At 40.4% G+C, this 27,948-nt stretch overlaps 1 protein-coding gene across 7 annotated transcripts in view; it reads right to left on the minus strand.

Moving 5' to 3' along the window:
* Positions 1–27,948, minus strand: part of Cdkal1 (CDK5 regulatory subunit associated protein 1 like 1) — a 732,742-nt gene that overhangs the window by 183,877 nt on the left and 520,917 nt on the right. For 2 of the 7 annotated variants that reach the window (XM_070024468.1, XM_070024469.1), the window contains one exon: positions 14,419–19,187. The exons of 4 other annotated variants lie outside the window; for them this stretch is intronic. In XM_070024468.1, the coding sequence (XP_069880569.1) occupies positions 18,996–19,187 (192 nt within the window). In that variant the 3' untranslated portion in view covers positions 14,419–18,995. One more of the 7 variants, XM_070024472.1, reaches the window with a different exon arrangement.

A 27,948-nucleotide genomic window follows, 5' to 3' on the forward strand; every position in this document is an offset into this window, starting at 1 on the left:
ATTCTGTTTAAGTAGTTGTTAAAGGGGTTGTAATTCAACATGTCAGCTTGTATGTACAGTGTATCTCGGTCAGTGTTACCCCTTCCATCATTCTATCTTTTCAGCCTCAGTCTTTTGCTCAAGTTTACTAGTTCTCTCTTTACATTGGGTATTATGACTAGATTGTGTTCTTGCTTGCTTAGTCTTTGAGGTATATTGTTGAGTCATTTATTTGAAGACTTTCTAGTGTTTTTTAAAAAATGTATTCTTTTAATGCTGTGAATTTCCTCCTCAGTGCTGCTGCTGCTCTCTACCACAGGTTTGACTGGGGTATTTTGTCATTGTTCTTTGTTTTGTTTTGGAAATGAAGTCTTGCAAGGTAATCCTGGCTAGCCTCAAACAGGCAAACCTCCTACCTTGGCCTCTCAAGTGTTGGGATTACAGTTGTGTGTCATTATGCCTAGCACCCTCACAGGTTTATTAAAATCTATTAAAATTAAGATTGTGTTTTTATTGGTATTGATTACAAGATTTTTTTTCAAATTTCTTTTAAAATTTTTTCTAAGTTTTTTTTTTCTGAAATTTCCTCTATTACTCCATGGTTATTCAACAGCGCATTATTCAGCTTCCATATATTTGCATATTTTCCATTCTTTTTGTGGTTGAATTGTAGTTTTATCCTGTGCTGTCTGATAAGACATAGTAAGATTTGATTGCAGACTAACATATCTATTCCAGAGAATGTTCATTGAGTGATGAAAAGGACATGGATTTTGCAGCTCTTGGATGAAGTATTCTATGAATGTCTCATAGGTCCATTAGCTCAACACAGATGTTTCTTTGTTGATTTTTCTGTGTGCATGATCTCCCCACTGAGCAAAATGTGTTGAAATCCTCAATTATTATTGCATTAGACTCTAACCATTTAGATATAATAATTTGCTTCATAAATTTGGATGGTCTTATATTGTCTCTTTCTGTGATTATATTTATTTAAAAAAAATTCCTATATCTTGATGAATTTATCCTCTTATAAATATATAATGAAGTTTTTGAAGATTTTTAAGGCATTTTTACATTTAAGTATCAATGTTCTTGCTTTAAAAAATAATATAGTATTTATGTATTATATCTTTTTCCAAACCTTCACTTTTAAACTATATGTAGCTTCATGGGGAGAGAGAGTTTTTTGTAGTCAGTATACAGTTGGGTCTTGGGTTTTATTTTCTCCCCTTCGTATATTATAATTGTCATAATTTGGTAGTTTTTAGTTATGCTCTTTGACTCTCTTCTCTTTTATATATCTCTTCTTCAAATGTGTTTTGTATAACTGTGTGTGTGTGTGTGTGTGTGTGTGTGTGTGCTGTTTTTATTTTTTGTAGTTTTCATTTGTTTGTTTCCTTAGCTTTAGGATTCCCTTAAACATTTCTTATAAGGCTGGTCTGGTGAGTTCCCTTGGTTTCTTCTTCCTAGGGAAGACTTTTTTTGTTGTTGGTTGTGGGGCCTGAACTCTGGGTCCTGAACAATGGGCCTGGGTGCTGTGTACTCTACCACTTGAGCCACAGCACCACTTCTGGCTTTTTCTGCTTACGTGGTGCTGAGGAATCAAACCCAGGGCCTCAGGCATGCAAGGCAAGCACTCTACCACTAAGCCACCTTCCCAGCCCAAAGGAAAACTTTTATTTCTACTTCATTTCTAGAGAATAGTGTTGCTAGGTATTTTTCTGCCAGGAGAGAGACTATTGGGGCTGATAATGATGGTAGTGTAGCATCCTTCCTGGATGTGCAGGACCTTTGTAGAATCTTCTCCAGATAAGAAAGGACACACAGGGTGGTGCTGGGCTTTTGGCACCATAAGCTCTGACATCAAGACACCTTGTGGAATTTGAATACATGTTCCCGGCAGTGTAAGATGAAGTAGAGCCGTTCCCTGTGTCCTTTAGGTGAGTGTAGATGACCAGAGTGTGGCTCTGCTACATGTGGTCCTGAAGCTGCAACACATGGATTAGAACATCCCAGCATCCTGCAGGGCAAGCGTTGGTTGGATGGACATTTGCAGTATTGGTAGAGATGCATGACTTCCATGAGACCTTTCAAAGTCCCCAAGGACAGGTGTGGGGTTGTTAGAGCTCGTCAAACCAGCAGTTTCAGTCCCAAGGCCATACACTAGGAAGAATAACTTCCCTAGTTCCCATGGAGCAAGTATGGTGTGGTGGTAAGGCCTGAAGTTGTAGAATGGTCGGAGTCTGCGTGCTGCGAGATGCTCACTTGCCTAAGGCCTTTGGTGCTGTCAGGAGCCTTGCTTTTACCCCCTGAGGCAGGATGGAGTATAGACAGAGCTGTTGTAGTATATTAGATTCTAGGGCTGGAGGGACATGAAATGAGCTCCTTCTTTGGAAGAGAAAAATGCTTCGAGTCCAGGCAGCTCTTAAACTAGATTTGAAGCCTGTGACCACTGTGGCATGCTCCTGTGGTTAGCGTGACTGTCTACAGCTATGATAGAGGTTGCTGGTATTTTCCTGTTGGCCATTTCCTGGCAAATGACCCGCCTACCCCAGTCCTCTTACCACATACCAGAGGTGAAATTGTAATTTTGTATATTCCAGAGTTTTCCTTCAATCACTCACCTCAAGTGCAGCTAGTGTCTGTGTTATCCTCATTCTTCTCTGAAGTATAGTCTTGCTCAGGCCATTTTGGATCATCATGTATTCATCCAATTTGGATCCTAAGTGGCAGAGACTGAACCTAAGGCATTATATGCCAAACAAGTGTTCTGCCACTGAGCCTACTGGCTGAACTTCCTGACAATGCAATTTAAAAGCTGACTATTGTCTTCCAGCGCTAAGTCAGGCCTTCTGTTCCTCCTAGCTTCTCTGACTGCCAACCTTTTCTTTGTGTATGTGTATGTGTGTGTATGTGTTTTTCTTTTCCTACCACCAAATATAATCTCATAAAACTCCAATTTGTTTGTGGCCATGTCATTGAGACCATTTGAGGTCTGCTAGGATCATTACAATGAGATCTGGAATACATTAAAAGTGATGATGTTTGAGAGTCATCTGAGGTATGCTGAGTTTGCTTCCTTTCACAGTAAAGGACCAAGTGATTCATTTATATGGTGTATCTGCAGATATTCTGTAACCCAAATCCCGGGGTTTAAAGGTGGATTTTTTTTGGTAGTACTCTGGTTTGAGGTCTCATACTTGCTATGTAGGCCCTCTAACACTTGAGCAATGCCCTCAGCTTTTTCCCTTAGTTATTTTTGCCTAGGTGGCCCTGGATCTCTGATCTTCCTCTTTATACTTCAGGCCACAACTGGGTCGATAAGTATGTACCATCACACTCAGCACTGTGATGGTTGACATGGAGTCTCACACTTTTTTTGTTTTTTGTTTTGGTCCTAGCTGACCTTGAACCACAGTGCCCCAACCTCAGACTTCCTCATAGCTAGGATTAAAGGTGTGAGCCAGCATTTCAGGCTAGAGATGGGTGTTTGATATGAATAAGTGCCATCCCATTTAGTCCCATGTCAAACCCTTCCTCATGACTTAGTGGACCTTTGAAAACTCAGACCTGTCAGCCACCAGTTTCTTTAGTCTGTAGCTAGATGTGCTAAACTCACTGAACTCTTGCTCCCACTTCTATGTTTGTTTATTCAATCACTGAGCCTCTATCCTGGCATGGTTAAGCCATATTAACACAGTGGTGAGTATATTAACACACATGGACAGTTCTGTCGATAGTTTAGCTCCAAAGCATCTCAAAGCAGAGGGATGAATTGGGAGCCTCGTTTAACAGTGTGCCAAACTAGAGGATTGGCCTTAGGTCCCTTTGGTTCTTCCTAATCCCAGATTCCATCTGAAAAATAAAGTGGGCACCAAACAGACTTCAAGCTTCTGCTATTATTCTAGGCTGATCTCTAGCTAGGGTTTACCACTAAGCTTTTTCAAGATGGACCAGATTCCAGGTGAAGCAGAGGGCCATAAACCAAATCAACCCATCTCTCCCTGCCCTTCCTCCTTCCTTTCTTCCGTTTTCCCCTCCTCCTGCCTTGTCTCCCCTCTTTTCTCTTTCTTCCTTCTTTCTCTCTCTTTCCCTTTGTTTTCTTTTGAACTCAGAGCCTCACACTTGCTAGACAGGACATTTTTCACTTGTCCTTCTGCTCCCAGCCTTTTTTGCTTTAGTTTTTTGGGGCTACTCAAATTTCAAATGTTGTTAGAAGAAAGTTCAAATTCTTTGACACATTAGGAAGAAGCAAATACTGTTTGAGATTGATTATCAGAAGGTAGTTGGCAACTTTCTGGGCCTTTATATGTGTGATTTTCATGTTGGGCTGCCACAGGTTTTGCTTTTTATATTAATTGGAGTCACTGCAGTTCCTCAGCTGGAAAGCTTGACTTTGCCAATAGTCTGTTGGAAAGCTGGTGTTAAATTGCCTTAAAAAAAACTTTTGTATGACTAATAGCATTAAAAATATTCTTCAACCAAAACTGCATTTTCCAATGCATTATTAAGAAAAGCAAAACTCGGTTTGATATCCATCCAAAAGTATTTAATCTTATCAAGCCAGATTGCCTTAGGCCATCAGAATTAGAAAAAGCTACAAAAAGATTGAGTAGCTACAAATGTTGTAGCTCAGGTTGAAGAACTTTCTAACTTTTCTGCCTTCAAAAATTCTGGAGGATGAGGAGAGGAGAGGAGAGGGGAGGGGAGGGGAAGAGAGGGGAGGGGAGGGAAGGGGAGAGGAAGAGAGGGGAGAGGTATAGGGTTCTAAGTGAAGGCTGGAGACTTACGTTGAATACTAGGGCTACAGATCTTACGTTCAGGAGGACAGAATGAGAAGGAAGACAATTGGAGAATAGAGATGAAGAAAATCAGGCAACGATGGAGTAAAGCCACATCAGATCTTCCTCTGGGCCTCAAAATTTAACTCATCTTGAGTGTCTCTCTATGTAAAACATATAAAAGTAAAGCTGAACACAGTAGTTCATGCATATAATCCTAGATACTTGAGAGGTTGGGATTGGGAGACTCTTGATTCAGGAGCTCAGGAAAGTGTATGAGACCTCATTTCAACTAATAAAAGGTGGATGTAGTGGCACATAACTCTATGCTAGCTATCCTGGGAAGTGTAGATAGGAGGATCATGATCTATGCCAGTCAAAAGAGAGAATGTATCTCAAAACAGACCAACGCAAAAAGGGCTAGAGTTATGGCCACGTGGTAAAGCACCTTCTTAGCTAAGGCAAAGCACAGAAACGGTGGGACAAAGGGTGAATTAATTTAGCAGTGATACTCACTAGACACTAGGTTGGCAATGAACTATATAACTTGGGGGAGTGGGAGGTCAGGGGGGAAAATCTGGGAGAAAATGAGGGGGTGACACTGTTGAAAAAGAAACGGACTCATTACCTGACTTAGGAACTGTAACCCCTCTCAACATCACCTTTTCAATAAAATAATTATATTTTTTTAAAAGCCCTGAGTTCAAATCTCAGTGTTTCCTGCGCCCAAAGAAAGAGGAAGAAAAACATGGGCAGCAGAATGTATGACACCCTTTACTTCCTCTACATGGGTCCTGTTTTCTGTCTTCTCTTTTGTTTTCTGTTCAGCTCTCAGATATGGAGCAGAGGAGGTGTGCTGGAGACAATTCCCTGTGGCCTGCACCCTCCCCAGATTGTCTTAGGCTCTAAACACAGAGGGGCTGAACCACCGCCTACTTCCTGTCCTACAGGCAGTCAGTCATCAGCCATTGGGCAGGAATTTCAAATGTGCCTGTGAAGTTTGGAACTGAAGGTAATGGACCATAAAGCTGTGTCTATGGTGACTGAAGCCACACAAACGATCCCAAGAAAGGATGTGGAAATCACCCAGGCTCAAAACACACACGGAAAGGAGAAACCCAGACCATCTGCTCTCTAAGACCAGGGACTGCGAGGGCGATCACAGGTGGCTCCTTTGTTAAGTCTTCTCATCCATGTATTAAGAAGAGAGCACGTGTATTCTTCATTGCTCAGGTGTGGGAACAATTAGAGACAGAGGAGACCAAATCCAGAAAGCTGGAGTCAGTCCCTTCAATTGCAGGAGATAAGCAGAGAAGGTAGCAGGTGTTGGAAGGATAAAAGCCTGCTAAGTCATTGAAGCCATTCCGTGTGGAAGTGCCAAAGAGAAGATTAGGTGAGGCTTAAAGATGCTGAACTACCAAGCTTGCCTCTTACTGAGGCGTACTCTTAATTAAAAGAAAGATGGGCCCCACACATCCTGCTATGTTACAGCAATGATTGTAATAGCAATGAAAGAGTGAGGACCACCAACAAGTGGCTAAGTGGAGGATTACTAAGTGCTCTTCTGGAAATGGACACATCTGGAAACTCATAGAAAGCAATGAATCCCAGGGCACAGAGTTAACTCTTGCAAAGTCAGGTTTTAGGGTCCTGGAGAAAGTGCTTACTCTGTTGCACATGTCCAGGAATGGCAGTGTAGGGGAAGGTAAGGGTCTGTGTTCCATTTGTCACTGTGTTGCAGCTTCACTTGGAATTTTACTCCTTTTTTAGGGCTGAATAACATTCCAGTGCACGTTTATGGCATGTGTCTAAGTCATCGTTCACCACTAATTTGTTTTTTTTTCTTTTTTTTGGGGGGGGTCCAGTCGTGGGGCCTGAACTCTGGGGCTGGGAGCTGTCCCTCAGCTCTTCAGCTCAAGGCTAGCACTCTACCACTTGAGCCACAGCGCCACTTCCGGCTTTTTTCTTATGTGGTGCTGAGGAATTGAACCCAGGGCCTCATGCATGCAAGGCAAGCGCTCTACCACTGAGCCACCTTCCCAGCCCCTCACCACTAATTTGGGTAGTCACTATGGACGTTAGTGTATAGACATCTGTTTGAGCTGCTGCTTTGAATTCTTTTGGACATAGAGCTAGGAGTGGAAATTCCTGGTCAAATATTTGTTCTTGGTTCAAGTTTTTGAGAAACCACCATACTATTTTGCAGAGGATTTCATTATTTTACATTTCCAGCAACATTTTTTTTGTTTGATCCTTGTGCCCATACTGGGGCTTGAACTCTAAGCCTTGCCCTATCCCTTAGCTTTTTCCCTCAAGGCTGGTGCTCTACCAGTTGAGCCATGCCTCCTCTTCTGACTCTGGGCTGACTTTGAACCACAATCTTCAGATCTTTCTTTCCTGAGGAGCTTCATCAACATAATTGTGTGTTTGTGTATGCACGAATGTGCTCGTGAGTGCACGCGTGTGCATGCTCTGGTACTGAAGCTTGAACTTGGCCTCATCTCTGTTAGTTTTTTTTTCCATTCAATGCTGGCCACTTGAGCCACAGCTCTACTGTCAAGCTTTTTGATGATTAATTGCACATGAAAGTCTCACAGACTTTCCTGCCTGAGCTGCCTTGAACCCTGTATGAACTAACAGCACCTGACTTCTACTAACATTTGGGGGGGGGTAGGTGCTCAGATTTTTCTCCATCTTCATCAACACTAGTTATTTCTTGTTTGACAGCTTCCATCCTAAAGGGAGTGGATAATGTGATTTTGATTTGCATCTCTCTCACGGCTAGTGAGCCTGAACATCTCACATGTTCACGGACAGTCATGCATCTTCTTAGTCCTTTACTCATATCTGAACTGGGTTGTTTAATTTGTTGTTGAGTTGTAGGAGTTCTTTATGTCCTGAACACTGGAGGCTAATTTGTTGTCAAAATTCTATTTACATATATGCCTCCCACACTATGGATGGTCTGTTTGCATTGTTAACAATGTTCTTTGATGCATAAAAGTTCTTAATTTTTATGACCCAGCAATCCCACTTTTTTTTGGGCATTTACCCAAATGATCACAAACAAGACCATACTAAAGCTACCAGCACAACTATGTTTATTGCAGCATTATTTACCATAGCTAAGATGTGGAACCAACCCAGATGCCCCTCAGTAGATGAACGGATCAAGAAAATGTGGTATATATACACAATGGAATTCTATGCCTCCATCAGAAAGAATGACATTGCCCATTTGTTAGGAAATGGAAAGACTTGGAAAAAATTCTATTAAGTGAGGTAAGCCAGGCCCAAAGAAACATAGGCCCCATGGTTTCCCTTATTTGTAATAACTAGTATATGTCTGAGTCAAGCAGAAAAGGTCAGATAAGTTGATGTTAGGTGAAATGAACCCCAAGATAAGGTCTCAAATGTTTTTTCTTTCTTGCTATTGTTTCTAACATATTTATAAGATGATTTCTTTGTTGTTTTGTATGTTCCTCCCCCATGGTATAACCCCTGTTTTCACTGTATTTGATGTTGGTATAATTTGTGGAGGGAAAGGGAAAAACAAATTGTTTAAATAGGGATACAGGTGGACTCATTGCAACAATGAGATGTACAAGAAGTTATGTTGAAAAACGAACTTTACAACTTTGGCCCGGGGCTGGGGGGAAGGTGGGGGGGAGAGGGAAGAGGGGAGGGGGAGTAGATGGGAAGGGATGGGAAGGGGAAACAAAGGAGGAGGCAACAATGCTTGATAAGAAATGTACTCATTACCTTGCCCATGTAATTGTACAACCCCTTTCACACACAAAAAAAGAGTTCTTAAGTTTGATTAACTCAGTTTATTTTCTTTTTCTTTATTGTCAGTAGTTTTGGGGTCACATTTCTGAAACCATTGTAAATCCAGTATCAGGAAGATTTTTTGCAATATATATGGTATAGGTAGAAGGGCCAACTTTACTCTTTTACATATACATCCAGTTTTTCCAGCAGGGTTTTTCTTTGAAAGGCTGTATTTTCTTTACTGAATAATCTGGGCATACTTACAAAAGATCAGTTGAGGCCAGGTGCCAGTGGCTCACCCTAATCCTAGCTACTCAGGGGCTAAGGGGAAAGGATCAAAGTTTGAAGCCAGCTCAGTCAGGAAAGTTCTTGACTTTTATTTCCAATTAAACACCAAAACACCAGAAGTGGAGCTGTGGCTCAAGTGGTAGAGCACCAGCCAGAACCAACCCCCACAGCATACTATGAGAGGATTAATTTTTGGGCTAACTATCCTATTTATGCCTGTTTCTACTGGTACTATACTGTTCTATGTACGGTAGCTTTGTTGTAAGCCTTGGAGTTTGGAAGTGTGAGTTTCCAACTTGCTTCTTTTTTCAAGATTGTCTTTGCTATTTTGGATCCTTTGCAATTTCATACTAATTTGAGTGCTGTGTTTTCTATTTCTGCAAAACAGGCTGTTGGTATTTTGATAGAGATCACATTTAATGTGTAGCTCAGTATCTAAATAAAGAACTCCTTTCTACTCATGAACATGGGATATCTTTACAACAGTTAGGTAGTTTAAAATTTTCTGGCCGGGTGCTGGTGGCTCACGCCTGTATTCCTAGCTACTCAGGAGGCTGAGATCTGAGGATCGTGGTTCAAAGCCAGCCATGAGACTCTTATCTCCAATAAACCACTAGAAAACCAGAAGTGGTGCTGTGGCTCAAGTGGTAGAGTGCTCACCTTGAGTTGAAGAGCTGAGGGATAGTGCCTAAGCCCAGAGTTCAAGCCCCCACTACCAACAAAAAAAGAAAAAAAAATTCTGCAGCTCTGTGTGTGTGTATGTGTTTTCACATATGTTTTTTGCCTCCATGGTTGGATATAATCTCAAGTACTTGATTAAAATAATTACTTTTAAGATAATGTTACAAATGGAAATACTCTCAATTTCTTTTTTTGGACTGTTCATTGCTGGTATATAGTGACATCTAATTTGTGTTTTGGTCTTGTTATCTACAATCTCTCACAGATTTCCTGTGGATTTCTACAGCATTCACAGTTCAAAGGATCAGATTATCAGCAAATAAAGATAATCATGTCTCTTCTTTTGCAATTTTATTGCCTTTTGGTTTTGCAATTGTTCGCACTATAACTTTCAGTACAGTGTGGAATGCTCCTGATGTTAGGGGCTATTCTGCTTATGGATCTGAGGAAGAAAAGGTTTTAGCCTTTTAACCTCGTCATACTCTTTATCATGCTAAGAAATTTCCCTACTATTTATGTTTCCTACTATTTTCATCATGAAAAAGTGCTGGATTTGTCAAATGACTTTTTTGGGTTAACTGAAATGATGTTTGGGCATCCCCCCTCCCCCCACTTGGTTCTATTGTTCTATCAGTGATATTGCAGAGTGATTTTCTTATGTTGAACCACTCTTAATTTCCTGGGATGAATTCCATTTGGTTGTCATGAATATAAATAGTCTTTGTAATGTGCAGCTGGATCCAATTTGTTAATATTTGGTTGATAATTTTGGGATTCATGAGGGATTTGGCTTATAATTTTCCTTTCTTGTGATGTCTTTATCTGACTGTGGTATCAGGGTAAGGCTGGCTTCATAGAAGAAGATGGGAGATGTTTGCTTCCTATCATTTGTTTGAAAGAATTCGAGAAGGATTGCAGTTAATTCTTCTTTAAATATTTGGTAGAATTTACCTGTGTGACCATCTGGTCTTTTTGTTATGATTATATTATGAGTTCTTTGTGTGGTTCAGGGGGGCCTCTAGATTTTAAAGGAAGAAAGTCTTGTTGCAAGCAATTTTTTGTAAGAGGCTAAACTAAGCCCCAGGAGAATTTTTGCATCATCTCTCATCCATATTCTTAATTTAGTATTTTGCCCTGCCCAGTAGCTGTTCCTATTATTTCCAGTTATTTCAAAATAAATGACTCTGCAAGGATATTCTCCTGCAATCCGGAAGCGGGGGCATGGGGAAGGTGGACTCTTACAATTCACAAAGTAACACAGAGTGGAGTGCCAATAGATAAGACTCAAAAGTAAGCTGCCCTTTATCATTAGAATCATAATTTATGTAGATCCTATGTGATGGTACCAGCACCTAAGCACATATATATCATATCATATCTCTCTCTCTCTCTCTCTCTCTCTCTCTCTCTCTCTCTCTCTCTCTCACACACACACACACACACACACACACACAAACACACACACACGTCTTACACCTTACACAAATTGGGCCCAATTATATACTATGTCATATATAAACAATATGCTTTGTATCTATTTGGGAATCCTTGTATCTGTTTAAAAACCTTAGGTTTTATGCCCTATGGAAATTAGAGTTCAAAATGAAGGTAAATATAGAAGTGAAAAGCTCAGGCTTTGGAACCTGTCTGGAGTAACATTCATTGTTACTGTGACTAATTAGGCATACTAAGGCAGATCAGATCAAGTTGGGAGCTAAAATTTCTCATTCTGCAGGCTTTTATGGACTCCACAATTCCCTTATCTTCAAGTAAGGATCCCATTCTACACATTGCACTGTTTAATTCTGGTACCTGCTTCATCAGAACCACTAACTATAGTCAGCTACCCCAAAATGAAGAAACCCCGGATGATACCAAATGAATCCTTTGCTTCAATTTCTCCACAATTGGGATATTCTGGCTATGGATTTTTAAGAAACAATACTGGGAGGAGATAACTGACAACTACTGAAGACTAAAGTGTCTGCCTTTCTTTTCTGCCTTGGGCATGGTGGGCTATTAGTCTGGTTGCTCTTTTCATCTTTGGCCATGGAAAAATCTCCTTCTTGATGGGCCACCCTTCTTGCTCACATTTACTCATTAATTTGATCTCTTCAAATACAGCTGCAATCCATTTTCTTTGAATTTTCCTTCCTTTGCTACATTTAGCAGAATCATCCTCAAAGTCTCCGAGGGAAGGAATGTCTTTTTCATTCCCTGTATAATTATTTTGGGTGAGCATGTGCCAACGTCATAATTTAAAACACCTATACTAATAAAATTGGGGTTCCTCTTCAAATGGCCAGAAGTTATGAAAGGAGGGGAAGTGGGCTGCAGAGAACTCACATTTTATATTCATGACCTCAATGGCTCTGTAACATAATGTTGTCATTTTACAGATGAGGCTCAAAAAGCAAAAAGAGAGAAACCTGGGTGGAACTGAGGCCAAGCATTGCTGATGCTAAAAATCTTGTGTGCCTCAAATTTATAATAGAAACACATGGAACTGAGTCCAGTTGATTTAGATCCTCAACCCTTTTAGTTTCAATGCCATTAAAAAAAACAACTTGATGTGGCTAATCTGGCAGAACACTTGCCTAGCATGCCTGAGGCTCTGGGTTCAATCCCCAGTAAGAGTAGAGTGAGGATCATCTTAAACAGACATAGGTACATAGCTTTTCAGCTCATCTGGTAAGATTATCCTATATGTATACTAATTATTGCAAGTAAGGGAAACCATGGACCTAGATTTCTTTGGGACTGGCTTACTTCTCTTAATATGATTTTTTCCCAAGTCTTTCCATTTCCTAACAAATGGGGCGGTGTCTTTCTGATGGAAGCATAGAATTCATGTGTGTGTGTGTGTGTGTGTGTGTGTGTGTGTGTGTGTGTGTGTGTGTGTGAAAATTTTCTTGATCCACTTGGGCATCTGGGTTGGTTGCATATCTTAGCTATGGTGAGTAATGCTGCGATAAACATAAACATAAACATAGTTGTGCTGGTAGCTTTAGTATGGCCTTGTTTGTATTCACTTGGGTAAATGCCCAGCAGTGGGATTGCTGGGTCATAGGGGAATACTATGTGGAGTGTCTTGAGGAACCTCCATACTGCTTTCCAGAGTGGTTGAACAAGTTTACACTCCCGCCAACAGTGCAGTAGGGTTCCCTTTTTGGCCTGAATCCTTAGCTTTAATATTTTGAAAGCTGTTTAGAACCTCAACTTAAATATATACATAATATATGTATACATAATTGGGATAAACGTAAATGGTTTGGCCTAGATCCTTAGGTCAAATCATATACAGAAGAAATTTTCAAAGTATCTTGATTCATGGTACTCCATGGCAAAATAAACAGTTACACATGGTTTGTTAAGTAAAAAGGGCCTAACAACTCAACATACCTTTATGCCCTAATAGAAGAGCTGTTTTAAAATAAAGTGAAACGGGAAAGAGTATTTTTATTTCATATACAACTTGTCATGGCTATTTAATAATAGGTGTATTGTCATGTCTCAGACCAGAGAGTGTGTTTATTTCTTGTTCCCATTGGTTTTCAATTGATACATGTTTTATGTCATAGTAACTACCCCAAACCTAACCTCACAAAGATAAAATATCAAAAAATGTTGCACCAGCTGATGTTGAGAACTGTGAGTGACTCTGAGTTCCTTGCTGTGCAGTACTTGAAGATGTTGCCATTTCCTTATGAATTGTAAACCATCTCAGGCACACCCTGGGGTGGCTCAAGGGCCAGGGAGGTGTTTTTGAAATGCATGCCCATTTTACATCCGGTATGCTATGTGAATGTTTTGATATAGTGAATTGGTTTCTACTGTCAAGCAAACTGACATCTCCATCACTTCATGTCATTAGCATTGTTGTCTTTAGAAGCCATATCTTTTTCAGGACAGGCAGTAGTGGCTCATGCCTGTAAGCCCTAGCTACTCATGAAGTGGACTTTGGGACTTTACTTGTCTCTCCTCTCCATTGTCTCGGCAGTACTTCAGTTTGAATCCGGGGCCTTGTACTCCATGGAAAAACACTTCACCACTTGAGCCATGCCCCAGCTTTAAAAAAAAAAGTAAAGGTGATGTGCAAAGGGGTTACAGTTACATGTCAGGAAATGAGTAATTTCTTTTTGAACAGTGTCACCCTTTCCCTCATTTTCTCCCAGTTTTCCCCCTCCTGACCTGCCCTTCCTCCCAGCCTTTTTGCTTTATTTTTCAGATAGGACCTTGTGTTTTTACCTAGACTCATCTTGAACTGTGATGCTTTCAATCTCCACCTCCCAACTAGCTGGAATTACAGACTGCTCATCATATGTTGCCCCTTTCTTTCTCTTTCTTTCTTTCTTTCTCTTTCTTTCTTTCTTTCTTTCTTTCTTTCTTTCTTTCTTTCTTTCTTTCTTTCTTTCTTTCTTTCTTTCTTTTTCTTTCTTTCTTTCTTTCTTTCTCTTTCATTTTATGATGATAAAGCCTCTTGAAGCTTTATTTGTAACTAAAATTCTCCCTGTATCACTTCTCCTATGGTACCCTGAAATATTTATCCTGGGGTGAATTGAAAAGAAACAGTATATGTTTTACTGAAGTACATATGGAAATCTAATCACCAGTAAAAAGAGAAGTTTCTACCAGATAATTTTTGTTGTTTTTGGTTGGTCGTGGGGCTTGAACTCTAGGCCTGGGTGCTGTCCCTGAGCTCTTCAGCTCAAGACTAGTACCCTACAACTTGAGCCAGAATGCCACTTCCAGCCTTTTCCGTTATGTGGTGCTGAGGAACTGAACCCAGGGCTTCATGCATGGGAGGCAAGCACTTTACCACTGAGCCACCTTTCCAGCCCCTACCAGATAAGTTTTTATGTTCTCAAATTGACGCCTTTATACTTGATGGAGGAAGGCCTAGAAGGAAAGAGAATAAAGAAAAAAACTTCATTAATGTATATTTTTTTCCAGTGTTTATTAAGTAACATATACATTCTTGGAGCAAGACAATACAGAGTTGAGTACATGTTCCCCAAAATAAGCACATATTTCAGAACCCAGGCATTCACAGTCAGTCCTAGGGACATACCAATTGGCAGAGGTCAAAATCCAGAAGATGAGCTGAGCCCAGGTGACTCACACCTGTAATCCTAGCTACTCCAGAGGCTGAGATCTAAGGATCACAGTCCACAGCTAGTCTGGGCAGGAAAGTCTATGAGACTTTTATCTCCAATTAATCACCAGAAAACAAAGTGGCGCGGTGGCTCAAGTGGTAGAGCACTTGCCTTGGGCTGGGCAGTGCGCAGGCCAGAGTTCAAGCCCCATGATTGACCCCCCCGCCAAAAAAAAATCCAGAAGATGAAGGAGCAGGAAGATTTACAGCACAGGCATCTATAGTAGGCTTTGTAGTCAGGCCTATGTCAAGCTCCACCTCTCCCCCTTAGCTCTGTGCCCTGCATGAGTTATTTCATCTTGTAGGTTTTCAACTTTTTCTTTTTCTTTTTTTTTTGAGTCAGGGACTCTATATCCCGGAGTGGGATTTAATTCACCCTGTTTCTGGCCTCCCATGTAGTCTTCCTGCCTCCACCATCCTCGTGCTAGAATTACAGGCAATCATACCCAGTGAGTTTCCAATTTATTTTTGGTCAGATGTATGTACTTTTAGTCTTCTGAGTTTTTAATTTTTTTTAAAGTCAAACAGGAATAATGCCTATCCGAAAGTTGTTTCTTCAGGATTAATTAGCACTGATAAAATGCACACCCTAGGTCTACTCCTTTAAGGGCTAGTTGTCAATATCGTAATTAAAATAGAGATGTCTTATTGAAGGGAGGCTGCAGAAGCATTTGCTATTCTGCTGAAGAGCAAATAGCAAAGGTATGAAGAAAAAAATAATGGTTCACCTGCTGGTGGTATATCCACTTCAGAAAATGGTAGTATCTAGTAATGCTGAACATGTACAAACACTGAGACCCAGCAATTCCATTATTAGATGGATATTCATCACTCACACACTTAATGTGTTCTAAATATCTTAATAAATCAACGTGATTCATAACAGGCAAATAATTGGAAAATAGTGAAATGTAGAATGCATAAACACAATGTGGTACTCTTAGAACACTATACAGCAATGAATACAAATTACTGCTAAAACAATACTGTGGATGCATAACTCAAAGCTGACCCAAAAGAAGGGGACATGAAATAGTAGGTATTGCATGATTTCCTTCATAAAAACTTTCTAAATAGGCAGACCAATTTACAATGTTAGCAATAAGGACAGCGCTTACCATTAGGGAAGTGGAGTTAATGGCTGGGACAGTGCATGTGGAAACTTTTGGTGCTTGCTACAATGTGTACTTAATTTTTGAGTCCTTATGACTTAGTTCACTTTCAGACATGTATTATTTTAATAATTTTAAAAAAACAATTGACCAAAATCATTGAAAAGGTATCTTCACAGCTTTCCTTCTTAACAGAGAAGTCAGATAAAAATAAGAATAAAATTTAAAAAGGAGCAGGTGCTTGTGGCTTATGCCTCAGGAGGCTGAGATCTGAGGATCCTGCCCAAGCAGGAAAGTCTGTGAGACCCATCTCCCAGAAAGTACTCAAAAAAGGCTGGAAGTGGTGCTGTGGCTCAAGTGATAGAGTGCTCACCTTGAGCAGAAAAAGCTCAGGGACAGCACCCAGGCCCAGTGGCCATTTATGTCTGGAACCTGTAGGTCATGTCCTATCAAGGATGGTGTCTCTTGGGAAGAATCAGGTTGTGTTATGGTCATCCTAAAATCACAGCAGCGCAAGACCACAGCTTTATTGTTTAGCAACACAGGTCCTGACACAGGTCTAGCAGGTGCCGGCAGGGAGCAGGGCCCCTCACATGAACGTGAAGACCCAGGCTGAACAAAGTACCATCTAGACACACGGATCCACAATTGCCCAAGTGATGGGGACAGCAGGTGACCATGTACTCTGGTTCTGCACATGGGTGTGCCAAAGACTGATGTGACTCTCACACAGGCAGCTCACTAGCTAAGGCCAGGCTCCGTAAGCATGCCAGCATCACAAGGGTAGTGATGGTGCTGCACCGGGCAGGAAGGAGGCATTTGGAGAGGTCACTCTCCTCAATCACCATTGCTTCTGCAGCTCCAGGCTCGTCTCAGAGTCCTCCTTCCCAATCTTCTTCCTTCCCTCCTTCCAGCACCAGCTGATGGGAGAGGGAAGGCTAGATTTCACAGCATTGTTGTCCCTCTACTCCTGGCCATCAGCAGATTGACAGACACTGCATGATCCAGTCCCAGCTTCAGGGCAAAGGCTTTGGTTCTTTGCTGGACCAAATTGCAAAGTAGAGTGGAACATAGCAGAGGGCAGGTCATGGTTCTGGGGGAGAATCCTGCACTATTGAAACAGTCCTTGTAGGTCACATTGAGCTTGTCCAGTGGGCAGTGGCTACTGAATGGCTGGGTATGACCATTTCTTACAGGTTAAAAAAAAAAAATGGAGAAGGAAAGAAAGCAGTGAGAGGGAGGGAAAATGTGAGAAATGAGAGTAAGCCCATCTTATTTGTGTGTGTTCATTATATGTAGTTTTTTAATCCAAAGAAGTTTCAAAACCTTAGCTGTTAAGGTCCTATGTGCAGATGGCAAGGCTCAGATAACGTGGAGAAGCTCTGGGCCCGTTCCCAGCATGTTAAAATCACATGATCTGCTGTGTTGTTTCCCTACCCTTAATTCTGTGAAAACAAAGTCTCCAAAGAGCAAGTGGGTAGCCTAAAGGTAAGGTCAACGTGAGTATGCTTCACTGAAATGATGCAGTGAAAATCTGAGATTTGTTGAAAAGTAGCCTGTGTTCAGTGAAGGTGTGGGGTATGGGAAAATGGATCAAGAACCTGCAGATCACTGAACTCTGCATTCTGAGCATGCCTGGCATTTCCTCAAGGATCTCCTCAGGACCATGGCTCTGACAATATCCGGGGTTTACTCCAGAAAAATTCATTTGTTTTGATCCAATTGTGGGCATGAAGTTTTTCTGACAGCCTACTCTAGGTTTTGGTTAGTATTTTGATCTCTGCAAGGTGTTTGTTACACAAACCCCACAGCAGAGCCCACTGTTTAGGAACCAACCAACCATGCACGGAGTTTAGGAAAGGGAGGTCTCCCTGTTCTGCTGAGAAGTGAGACACGCTCCCAGGGGATGGGACAGAGAGGGACACCGGCAGGGCTTTATAATTAAACAGCTCCTTTTAGAAGCACATTTCAGGCTAAGGGGAACTGCACCAACATTGAGAGATGGAGGGGGCGGAGAAGGGATGGTGGGTGAGAGAGAGTCTGTGTTCATTTGCCAACTGATGACAAAGTTTTGATCTGGGAACCTTACAAAACACAGAAAAAGAAGAATTTGCATGAGGGCATAGGTTTAGAGATTAAAACAATCCCAAGGCACTTGATTTTCCTGTGCTTTTACAATACAAACTACATACTTAAATTCTGATACATAGGATTGCTTATTACATCCATTTCTTTTATTGTGAAAGAAATCATTCATTTAGTAAAGACTGATGGTGTCCGGTCAAGGTAAAAATGTGTCCTAGTTGCTCACCAATGTCAGAGAAGGGACCTGGTGGGTGTAGACAAATCCTTTTTTTTCTGGTAGGTGCTGTAGACGTGGGTGGTTCTTCAGAGTTCACCAAAGGTTGGCAATAGTCCTTCAAAGTGGTATATTCTGCTGACACATTCCAAGAGGAGCAAGGTTCCCAAAACAGATCTCCATATAAACTTTACAGGAAAATCTCTTTGTGAAAAAGATGTTTATGTCAGGTGCTGGTGGATCATGCTTGTAATCCTAACTACTCAGGAGGCTGAGATCTGAGGATGTGGTTCAAAGCCAGTCCAAGCAGGAAAGCCTGTGAGACTCTTATCTCCAATTAACCACCCAAAACCCAGTAGTGCTGTGGCTCAAAGTGGTAGAATGCTAGCCTTGAGCAAAAAAGCTCAGAGACAGTGCCCAGGCTCTGAGTTCAAATCCCAGGACTGACCAAAAAAAAAATCCAAAACAACAACAACAAAAACACCAAAGATGTTTGCAGCATTGGGATTCTAAACAAAGTATGAAGAGGAAGACACGCTTAAAAATGTTTATTATCAAATGACATTTTTTTCCACATCAGGAAAAGATGACTAGAGCCACTGTGTGGTAGATTCAGACTTGAAGAGTAGAGAATTTCTTTTTTTTTTTTTTTTTTAAATACAATCACTGGCATTTCTTACTAAGAAATAAGCTAAAAGGAATTTCATTTGAAAGACAGTCTATGCCAGCTGTAATTCACTTTTAGGTCAAACAGCCAATGGGCCTAACTCTATGTGAGACGGCAGAGAATATTAAAGGGGTTGAAGAGAGGCTGAACGAGCTGGTCAGATGCCCGCCCTTTGAGAACGGATGTGCCACTTCCCTGTCCACTGGGACAGGAGATTTGAGTTAGAAACTTCTTGTGCACAGACGCCTCTAATTGGGCTCTAATTGTAGACCTTGGCAAGAAAAGCAAGAAGAAACGCAAGCAAGGCGAGAGCCGCCGCTGTCCTCAGTGCACAGTCTTGATGGAGTCTTTGTAGGTGCAGCGCCACTCTGGAGCCTGCTGAGGTGGGCTGAGTTTCAGTAGAGGTGTAGGATGCCGAACCTGCGTGATTCCCAAGCCTATTTCTGAATTCCTATAAAGAAAGGGAGGAAAGCCAATGTTCATATGCAGAGAAGGCCGTATTGGTGGTATCAAGCAAGCTCTGGGTTTCTAAAAGGTGCTACCATTTCTTTACTCCTCTCGCATGGGAACACCTACCATGGCCCACGTGGCCCCAAAATAGGAATGGATGTCAATTCCTTTTTCTAAAGGCCAGACCAAGTTCAGGACTTTCCAGACTATACTCATAAAATATTTACATAAAATATTTACAGAATTCACATAGAGTGCAGTCAAGTCTACTCAGCAACAGATTATGGAGGGAAAAAATGAGATTCTCAGATGGGCTGCTGTTACCTCAAGAGAGCTCACCTCAACTTCAGTTTAGAGATCTGACTAGAGACCCCTTCCATTTAACCAGGTGTGCCTTACCAATGCTATCATTTTCTATGTATGCCAGACATGGAAAAAGGCTGGGAAACTCAGCTTGGAGAATGCAGTTCAAGGACAACCTGTGATGTATATCCCAACTTAGGCAAAAAGTATAGGAGGATTGTGGTCCAGGGTAGCTCAGACAAAAAGTGAGATCTTATTCGAAAAGTAACAAAAGACAAATAGTAGAGCATTTGCCTTGTGAGCACAAGACTCTGAGTTCAAAACCCCCATTATGAGTTAAAAAAAAAAAAAAGACAAAAACCTGAAAAACAAAGGAAACAATTGCCACGGTCAAGACACAGCCTACAGTGGGAGAAAAGTTGTTACCTGCCCTTCACTGGATAAGAGGATTCATATTCAGGAAATATAAAATCTCTAACAAGCCAATCAACACATTTCATTCCAATCAGAATGCCTATCATCAAGATACCAAAATAAAAATATTAGTGAGGTTACACATTTGGTGGGAATGTGAACTAGTGCAACCACTCTGGAAGTCAGTATAGAGGTTAATCAAAAACCCAAAAATAGAACTCCCATATCATCCTGCTATAACCCTCTTTGGAATTTATCCAAAGGAATGTAAGTCAGCATACAACTGGGATTTGTGAACACCCATGTTTATAGCAACACTACTCAAAATAGACAAATTATGGAATCAGCCTCCGTGCCCAACTGATGATTGATAAAGAAAATATGGTACATATATACAAAGTGGAATACTATTCATTCTTCCTAAAGGAGAATGAAATTGCAGGAAAACTGGATGGAACTGAAAAGTCATGTTAAGCAAAATATGGCAGACTGAGCAAGGTATGTATTGCCTGTTCTCTTTCATATGTGGAATATTGCTCTAAAGAAAAGAAATGATGAATATAAAATTGGGGGGATATTGCTTGGGGATTGGATTCAGCAGGAGGGTAGAGTGTGAGAGGAAAGGCCAAAGGGGAAGGATTAATATAGTTGAAGTACTTCACATATTCATACAAAAATAGAATGCAACCTATTTTTAATAAATGTGTTTGGAAATAATCACTTAAACTCCTTTGTACAGTATGTGCTAATAAAATGAAATAATAATAAAATGAAATAATTCAGTCATGATTATAAAAAAGGTCCAGAGATCCAAGAGCACACAGCTAAATGAAGTTAGGAAGGCAATATAATATAAATATAAATGAGAAATTAAGTATTGAAAAAAACCCAGAGATCTTGAAATACAGAATTCTGAAAGTGACATTAAGAAAAAACATACCATTGAACATCTGCACAACAGAGTGATTAAGTGGAAACAATATTTGAAAAGTTAGGAACACAAAAAATTTATTGAGTGAAATAATAGGTAATTTTCCTAACCTGGGGAAAGGTATGGATACGTCCATGTCAACAGACATAGAACCTGAATAGACATGACCAGAAAAGAACTTCACCACAGCCAATAACAAGCAAACTATCAAAAGTAAAAACAAAACAAATTCAAAAACTAAAAGGGAAAATCATCATGGAAAATTTAAGGAATTAATAGCAGATTTCTCAGCAGAAATCTTAAGGCCATGAGGGAATAGAATGGCATAGTCCAAGTCCTGGAAAAAGAAAGAAAAAGCAAAAACTCTGCCAACCAACATGACTAAAATTCAGTAGAGCTGTCCTTCAGCATAGAAGAAAGAAATCCCAAGATAAGCAAAAACAGAATTCATGACCATTAGGTCAGCCATACAAATGATATTTAAAGGTGAACTGTCAGAAGTGAGAGATGGACAGCTACTATCATGAAAGTATGTGGAAGTATAAGACCCACTAGAAGAGTAAATATACAAAGGATCAATAGAAAATAACATGCAAGCCGGGCGCTGGTGGCTCACACCTGTAATTCTAGCTACTCAGGAGGCTGAGATCTGAGGATCGTGGTTCAAAGCCAGCCCAGGCAGTAAAGTCCGTGAGACTTTTATCTCCAATAAACCACTAGAAAACTGGAAGTAGTGCTGTGGCTCAAGTGGGAGAGCACTTGCCTTGAGCTGAAGAGCGCAGGGACAGCGCCCAAGCCCAGAATTCAAGACCCACGACCGACCAAAAAAAAAAAAAAGAAAAAAAAAAAAAAGAAAACAACATGCAGTGAAATGCCAAATTACAAAGATGAAGAAAAGAAATAATAATTTTTAAAAGCTAGAAAAAATAATCAAAATGACTGGAATAACTCCTTACTTATCAATAACAACCTTCGATATAAATGAATTAATTTTTTCAACTAAAAGATACACCAAGTGGATGAAGTCAGGAATATTTTGCTTACATGAAATTTCAGAAATAATGGCATCTACACATTGCATGTAAAAAGATGGAAAAGTGTGTTCCATGCAAAGGAAAGCCCAAAATAAACCAAGCAGAAACAACTATCTTTATAATGGATGTAAGAGATGTTAAGACAAAACTGTATGAAAAGACAATTATATATAATCAAGGAATCAATTCAATAAGAAGCTTCAATGATAATAATAATTCTATATGCATGAGAAGATGAGTACCTCCACTTCAACAGTAACCAACAGTACTAGCTCTAAAGAGGGACAGGCTCCAACACAAAAATAAAGGGGGATTCTAACACCCCATTTTCATTAAAGAAATGTTAAGTCCACTTTATTTAAATAGCTACACATTCTTTTCATGGGCTTATGGAACATTTTCTAAAATAGACCATGTAGGCCACAAAACAAGCTCAACCATGTCCTAGGTCTTTTTTTTTTTTTTTTTTTAATCACAATAGAGTACAATGAGAAGTCACCCACAAAATAAATGGTAGAAAACTTATAAATTCATGTTGACTGAACAATAACATTTTTCAGAGGGTGTGTGTGTGTGTGTGTGTGTTTGCTTGAACCCTTAGCCTTTTTTATGTCAGGCAAATGCTCTACCACTTGGCCTATGTCCCTAGGCCTTTTGTTTTGTTTTGTTTTGGGACAGGGTCTTGTAGTTTGCTCAGGTTGGCCTCAAACTTGCAATCCTCCTGCCTCTAGTTCCTGAACCATGTACTGTTTTCTGAATAGATGGTGGTTTACTGAAGAAATCAGGAGACAAAAAGGTTTTGAAACCACTGAAAATGATTGAAACTGGTGGGATAAAGCAAAAGCAATACTAGTGTCCACATCAAAATTGGAAGAATTCCAAATAAACCTAATAAGGCCACTAAAGCACTTACAAAAGCATGGAAAAACCAAGGCCAAAATTAGAAGAAAAGAAAGATGAGAGCAAGATTAGGCTAACTAGTTCATCCATGACTTCTTGGAACCTAGCATGGCTATCTTATAAAGGAGGTACTCAGTAAGTGCTTAGGAATGAATGAATGGGTGAATCTGAGGGTGTGTGTAATCTTATGTTCCTGGTGATCACCATGTCTTGCATTGCATTCAGGAATCTGTTCTACATCAGTTATAAATTGCTATGTCTAGACATTTAACCACCAGTTCCCATGTTCGCTGGGTATTACAAGACCAGAAATAAGAGCTAGTTTCTTCTAGGCCAGAGCTTTTTAACCTTTCTAAGTCACAGATGGCTTTCAGAAGCCAGTAAAAACTACAGACTCTCACTCAGAAAATGGTGGAGGCCTCAGTCCATATATCCACACAGACAGCCACCGTAAACTCTACAGTGCTGAGGAAGGTTAGCGAGCAACCTCACGTCCAGAGTGGATACACATTTTATGCATCCTTCAGCAACTTTTCTCTTTAAGCAAAAAACATAAACAAAAAACAAAAACAAACCAAAAAATGACGTTTATGAAATGTTGGGCCATCTTAGAATGGGCATCTCAAAGTGGGAAGCCCTGAAATTTCAGCTTCATTAGGTTCAGGAGAAAATCTTAACCTCATTCTCAGCTTATCCTTGGCTCTGTGTCTGCAGATGAAGAACCTGCTACTGTGACATATGGTACCAGGCTGGCCTGGAGAGAGGTGTGTCTACAGAATGAAGCCTTGGGTGTATAATGTATTGAAGACTAAATGATATGTTTTGCTCTTGCTTGAAAACAGAACAGCTAGTCAACCAAACAACAAAACCAGATTTTTTTATTAGTGGTATAAAATCTCCCTCTCCCAACTCATTTGCATGAATTTTTGCCCCCTCCTTCAAGTATAAAAATTACCTATTAATCAACCAAAGGAGTTGCATTCAACTTGGGCATTATTTTTTTCTCTCCGACCTTCGAAAATTTAACACATTTTAACATAATTGACATTTAAAAATACTTTTATTGTTATTGTAGAAGTGATATACAGAGGGGTTACCATTACATGAGTCAGGTAATGAATACAATTCTTTTTGAACCATGTCTCTCCTTCCCTTGATTTCGCTGTTTTTTCCTCCTGTCCTCACCCACAAGATGTACAGTTCATTTTCCAAATAGTGTCTAGTGAGTACCCTTGTATTTGTTTACCCTTTGTTTCAACTTTTTTGCATCCCCCCCTTACCTTCCCAAAGACAAACAAGACAAAAGGGAAAGAAAACAAAATAGGAACAACAACAATTAAAAATGTCTCTTGTTTCCTTTTCTTAGAGTTTATTTCATAAAATATTTATTTTATATGCACATAGCTATTAAGCCTTTGAGATCTACTCCTATGCATATCTTCCTTTGGTCTCAATATGTGAATGTCTAGAGACCTATATAATTTATCATGCCCCAGTATGTGTGTTTGTGTGTGTGTGTGTGTGTGTGTGTGTGTGTGTGTGTGTGTGTGTGTGTGTGTGTGTGTGTGTGTGTGTGTGTGTGTGTGTGTATGTTTAAATCATTCAGTGTGTGCACTTGTAGATTTATAGGCACATTCTAGCTGCCACAAATGAGGGAAACCATACAACCTATGTTTCTTTGGCTCTGGTTTACTTAGCTTAATGTAATTTTTTCCAAGTCTTTCCACTTCCTTATGGTTCAATATCTGGAAGCATAGAATTCCGTTGTGTATATATACCACATTTTCTTGATCCATTTGTCCACTGAGAGGCATCCTGGGTGGATTCCATATCTTGGCTATCGTAAAAAATGCTGCAATGAACATGGTTATGTGGATCACTTTAGTGTGGCGCTGGGTTCTATGGGATAGATGCCCAGGATTGGGCTGCTGCGTCATAGGGTAGCTCCATGTTCAATCTTTTGAGGAACCTCCATATTGCTTTCCAGAGTGGCTGCACAAGTTTACATTCTCACCAAGAGTGTAGTGGAGTTCCCTTTTGGCCACATCCCTGCCAGCATTTGTTATTATTAGTTTGCACGATACTGGCCATTCTAACTGGGGTAAGGTAGAATCTCAATGTTGTTTTGATTTGCATTTTTTTATGCCAGAGAAGTTGGAAATTTTTATTTCCTCTTCAGAGAAGTCTCTCTTTAAGTCTTTAGCCCATTTATTGATTGGGTTGTTTAGTTTTGGGTGGTTTATTTTGGAGGATTTTTGTAATAGCCTCAAAAAATTACCTAGGAATTAACTAAAGATGTAAAAGACCTCTATTGTGAAATTGAAGCAGATTTAAGAAAATGGACAAACTCCCATGCTCCTGGATGGGAAGAATTAACATCATAAAAATGGCAATACTGCCCAGAGCAATTTACAAATTCAATGCAATACCCATCAAAATCCCAACAATTCTCTTGAAAGAAATAGAGAAAGCAATCTTAAAATTCATATGGAATAATAGTCAGAATAGCAAAATCAATCCCTAGAAGGAAGAACAGTGCTGGAGGAATATCAATACCAAACTTCAAACTTTATTACAAAGCCACAGTAATTAAAACAGCTTGGTACTGGCACAAGAATAGACCTGAGGACCAATGGATCACAATAGAAGACCCAAATATAAGCCCACAAACATTCAGTCACCTAATATTTGATAACGGAGCCAAAAACACATGTTGGAAGAAGACAGTGTCTTTAACAAATGGTACCGGCAAAATGGGCTATCCACATGCAGAAAACTGAAGTTAGATCCTCAGAGTCAAATGCACCAGAATCGAATCTAAATGGATCAAAGACCTCAATATAAAACCAGATACTGTAAAAATGTTACAGGAAGGGGTAGGGGAAACACTAGGCCTTCTAGGCATGAGTCAAAACTTCCTAAGCTACAGAATCACAACAAATCAAAGAAAGACTGCATAAATGGGACTGCCTCAAATGGAAGAGCTCTGGCAAAGGATATACCTAGCAAGATATACAGAAAGCCCAGGGAGAAGATTTTTACCAGCTATACATCAGACAAGGGCCTCTGAGCCTTCCCCCTGGGCCTAGTGAGAAAATCTGTGTTCTCAAATCACGTGAAGACCAGGAACATGCACAGGGAGCATGCGCCGCACAGACACTGTCCTGAAAAATCAAGGTGTGTACTGAAAGTACAGCACAGGAGGGAAAACATAGCCCATCCATCAAACTGTGCCAGTTTTCATCTTTTCCCAAATCATGGTGACCATGGTAGAGCACTTGCCTAGCATGCTTAGGGAATCTGAGTTTGATATTCAGCACTGGAAAAATGTTCATTTGCCATGGTGATCCTCAAGGAAAAGTGATTCAGAAATACAAAGTCTTTCTCATAAATCCTCAAATATGTAAATGAATAACCATGGCAGAATACCACACAGCTCCTAGAGAGAAATTAGGTTTCATTTCTATAATAAAAAGTGCGTATTGGTGAGTGATTAAAAGTAGCCCCCCCCCCCCAAAAAAAGGTAAAAAGCTGATACTTACAGAGTAATAAGGGAAACCTCCAGGCATTTTTTTTTCCTGGTCCTGGAGCTTGAACCCCCTGCCTGGGCACTATCCCTGAGCTCCTTTTGCTCAAGACTAGAACTTTATCATTTTGAGCCACAATGGCACTTCCAGCTTTTTCTGTGATTAATTGGAAATAAGAGCCTCATGGACTTTCCTGCCCACTTTTCTAGCTTCAAACTGCGTTCCTCAGATATCAGCCTCCTGAGTAGCTAGGATGATAGGTGTGAACCACGCATGGGTGCCTGACTCAGGGAACTTCTTACAGCCAGTAGGACCCAGAAAGTAAATATCAGTCTCAAACCTTCTGCAAACCCTTTAAACAATGAAATTCAAGATTCATACAGTGATACAAGACAATATGTTGGAAATGAACTTTACAACTTGTGAGGGAGAGCTGGGAGGGTGGGGTGGGTAGGGAAAATGGAAGAAAAATGAGAGAAGGGATAACAATGTTCAACAAGTAATGTACTCATTACCTTACATGTGTAACTGTAACCCCTCCGTATATCACCTTGACAAAGAAATTAAATTAAAAATAAAAAAGAAATATGACAAAGAAAGGGAAAAATAATCAAAGGAGGGCTTAAAAAGATTCCTTTGCATAATTTATTAAACTGAATGTCAAGTCTTAAATTCTATTCAGAAATAGCCTTTCCAAACATACTTCAAACACGGTGCAGGAGCTGACCTTTGTTCAACCAAAAAGATTCAATTTAACAGACTAAGGGACTCATTGACAATTCCCATCTTGCAATCCATTAGCTTTAACACAGGCTTCTCCTTTCATTTTGCCATGCTAGGTCACCTATCTGCAAGTCAGGAAGACAGTACGTGGACATCTTGGGGAAGGGGTGCATTTCTGAGCCTACAAATCAGGGCTGTGTGATCCCCAGGCCCTCATCCCTCCTAGAAAATGCACTCAGGTCAGGTGAGCTAGTTACACAGGGGAATGCCCTCCAGTAGAAGTGCAGTGCTCCCACATTTGTAGGGAAAAGGGAGCAGGGCACCTCCAGGCAACTGTGAAGCTTCCTTGGGTAGGACAACAGGTGGCCTTCAGGGTAAAGCCCCTGCTAAAGCTTTCTTTTCCCTGGGCTAACACAGAGCTGCTGAGCCAGCTGCTTGTTAGGAGCTTGGCTTCTGGGACTATCCAGATTTTAGGCCACAGCCCTATAGGACAGGGTATTCAGGAGGTGGCTGGTTGATGCTAACTGAACGGATGTTGCATTTCTACTTGTCCTCCTTCGTATTTATATTCACATTTTCAGATAGTCTCCAAGTCAAGCTGAGAGACCCCTCTCCTGTGGTCCCTCCTTCCTACAAATATCAGTAAGCTATAATAAGAAGTAGGCAAAGGGATCCAGCAAGAAAGGTAGGGGACAGGCTCGGTGTAAACACTGAATAGTTCATCATGTGCCAGCTAGGCTATAAATATATTACCTTCATTCTCTCTTTTAGGCCTCCAAAGACCCAACCACAGAGTCACTATGATTTAACGCCAGTGCTGACTGGCTTTAGACATGTTAAATACAGCGCTCAGAAACATACCTGAGATGCATTTTCTAATCACTACAATTAAGTGGGAAAATCCAGGCACTTCATGGTTATGGAAGTGGC

Source organism: Dipodomys merriami, unplaced genomic scaffold, assembly GCF_024711535.1.
Source record: "Dipodomys merriami isolate MVZ:Mamm:240054 unplaced genomic scaffold, mDipMer1.0.p SCAF_16, whole genome shotgun sequence".
NCBI lineage: Eukaryota > Metazoa > Chordata > Mammalia > Rodentia > Heteromyidae > Dipodomys > Dipodomys merriami.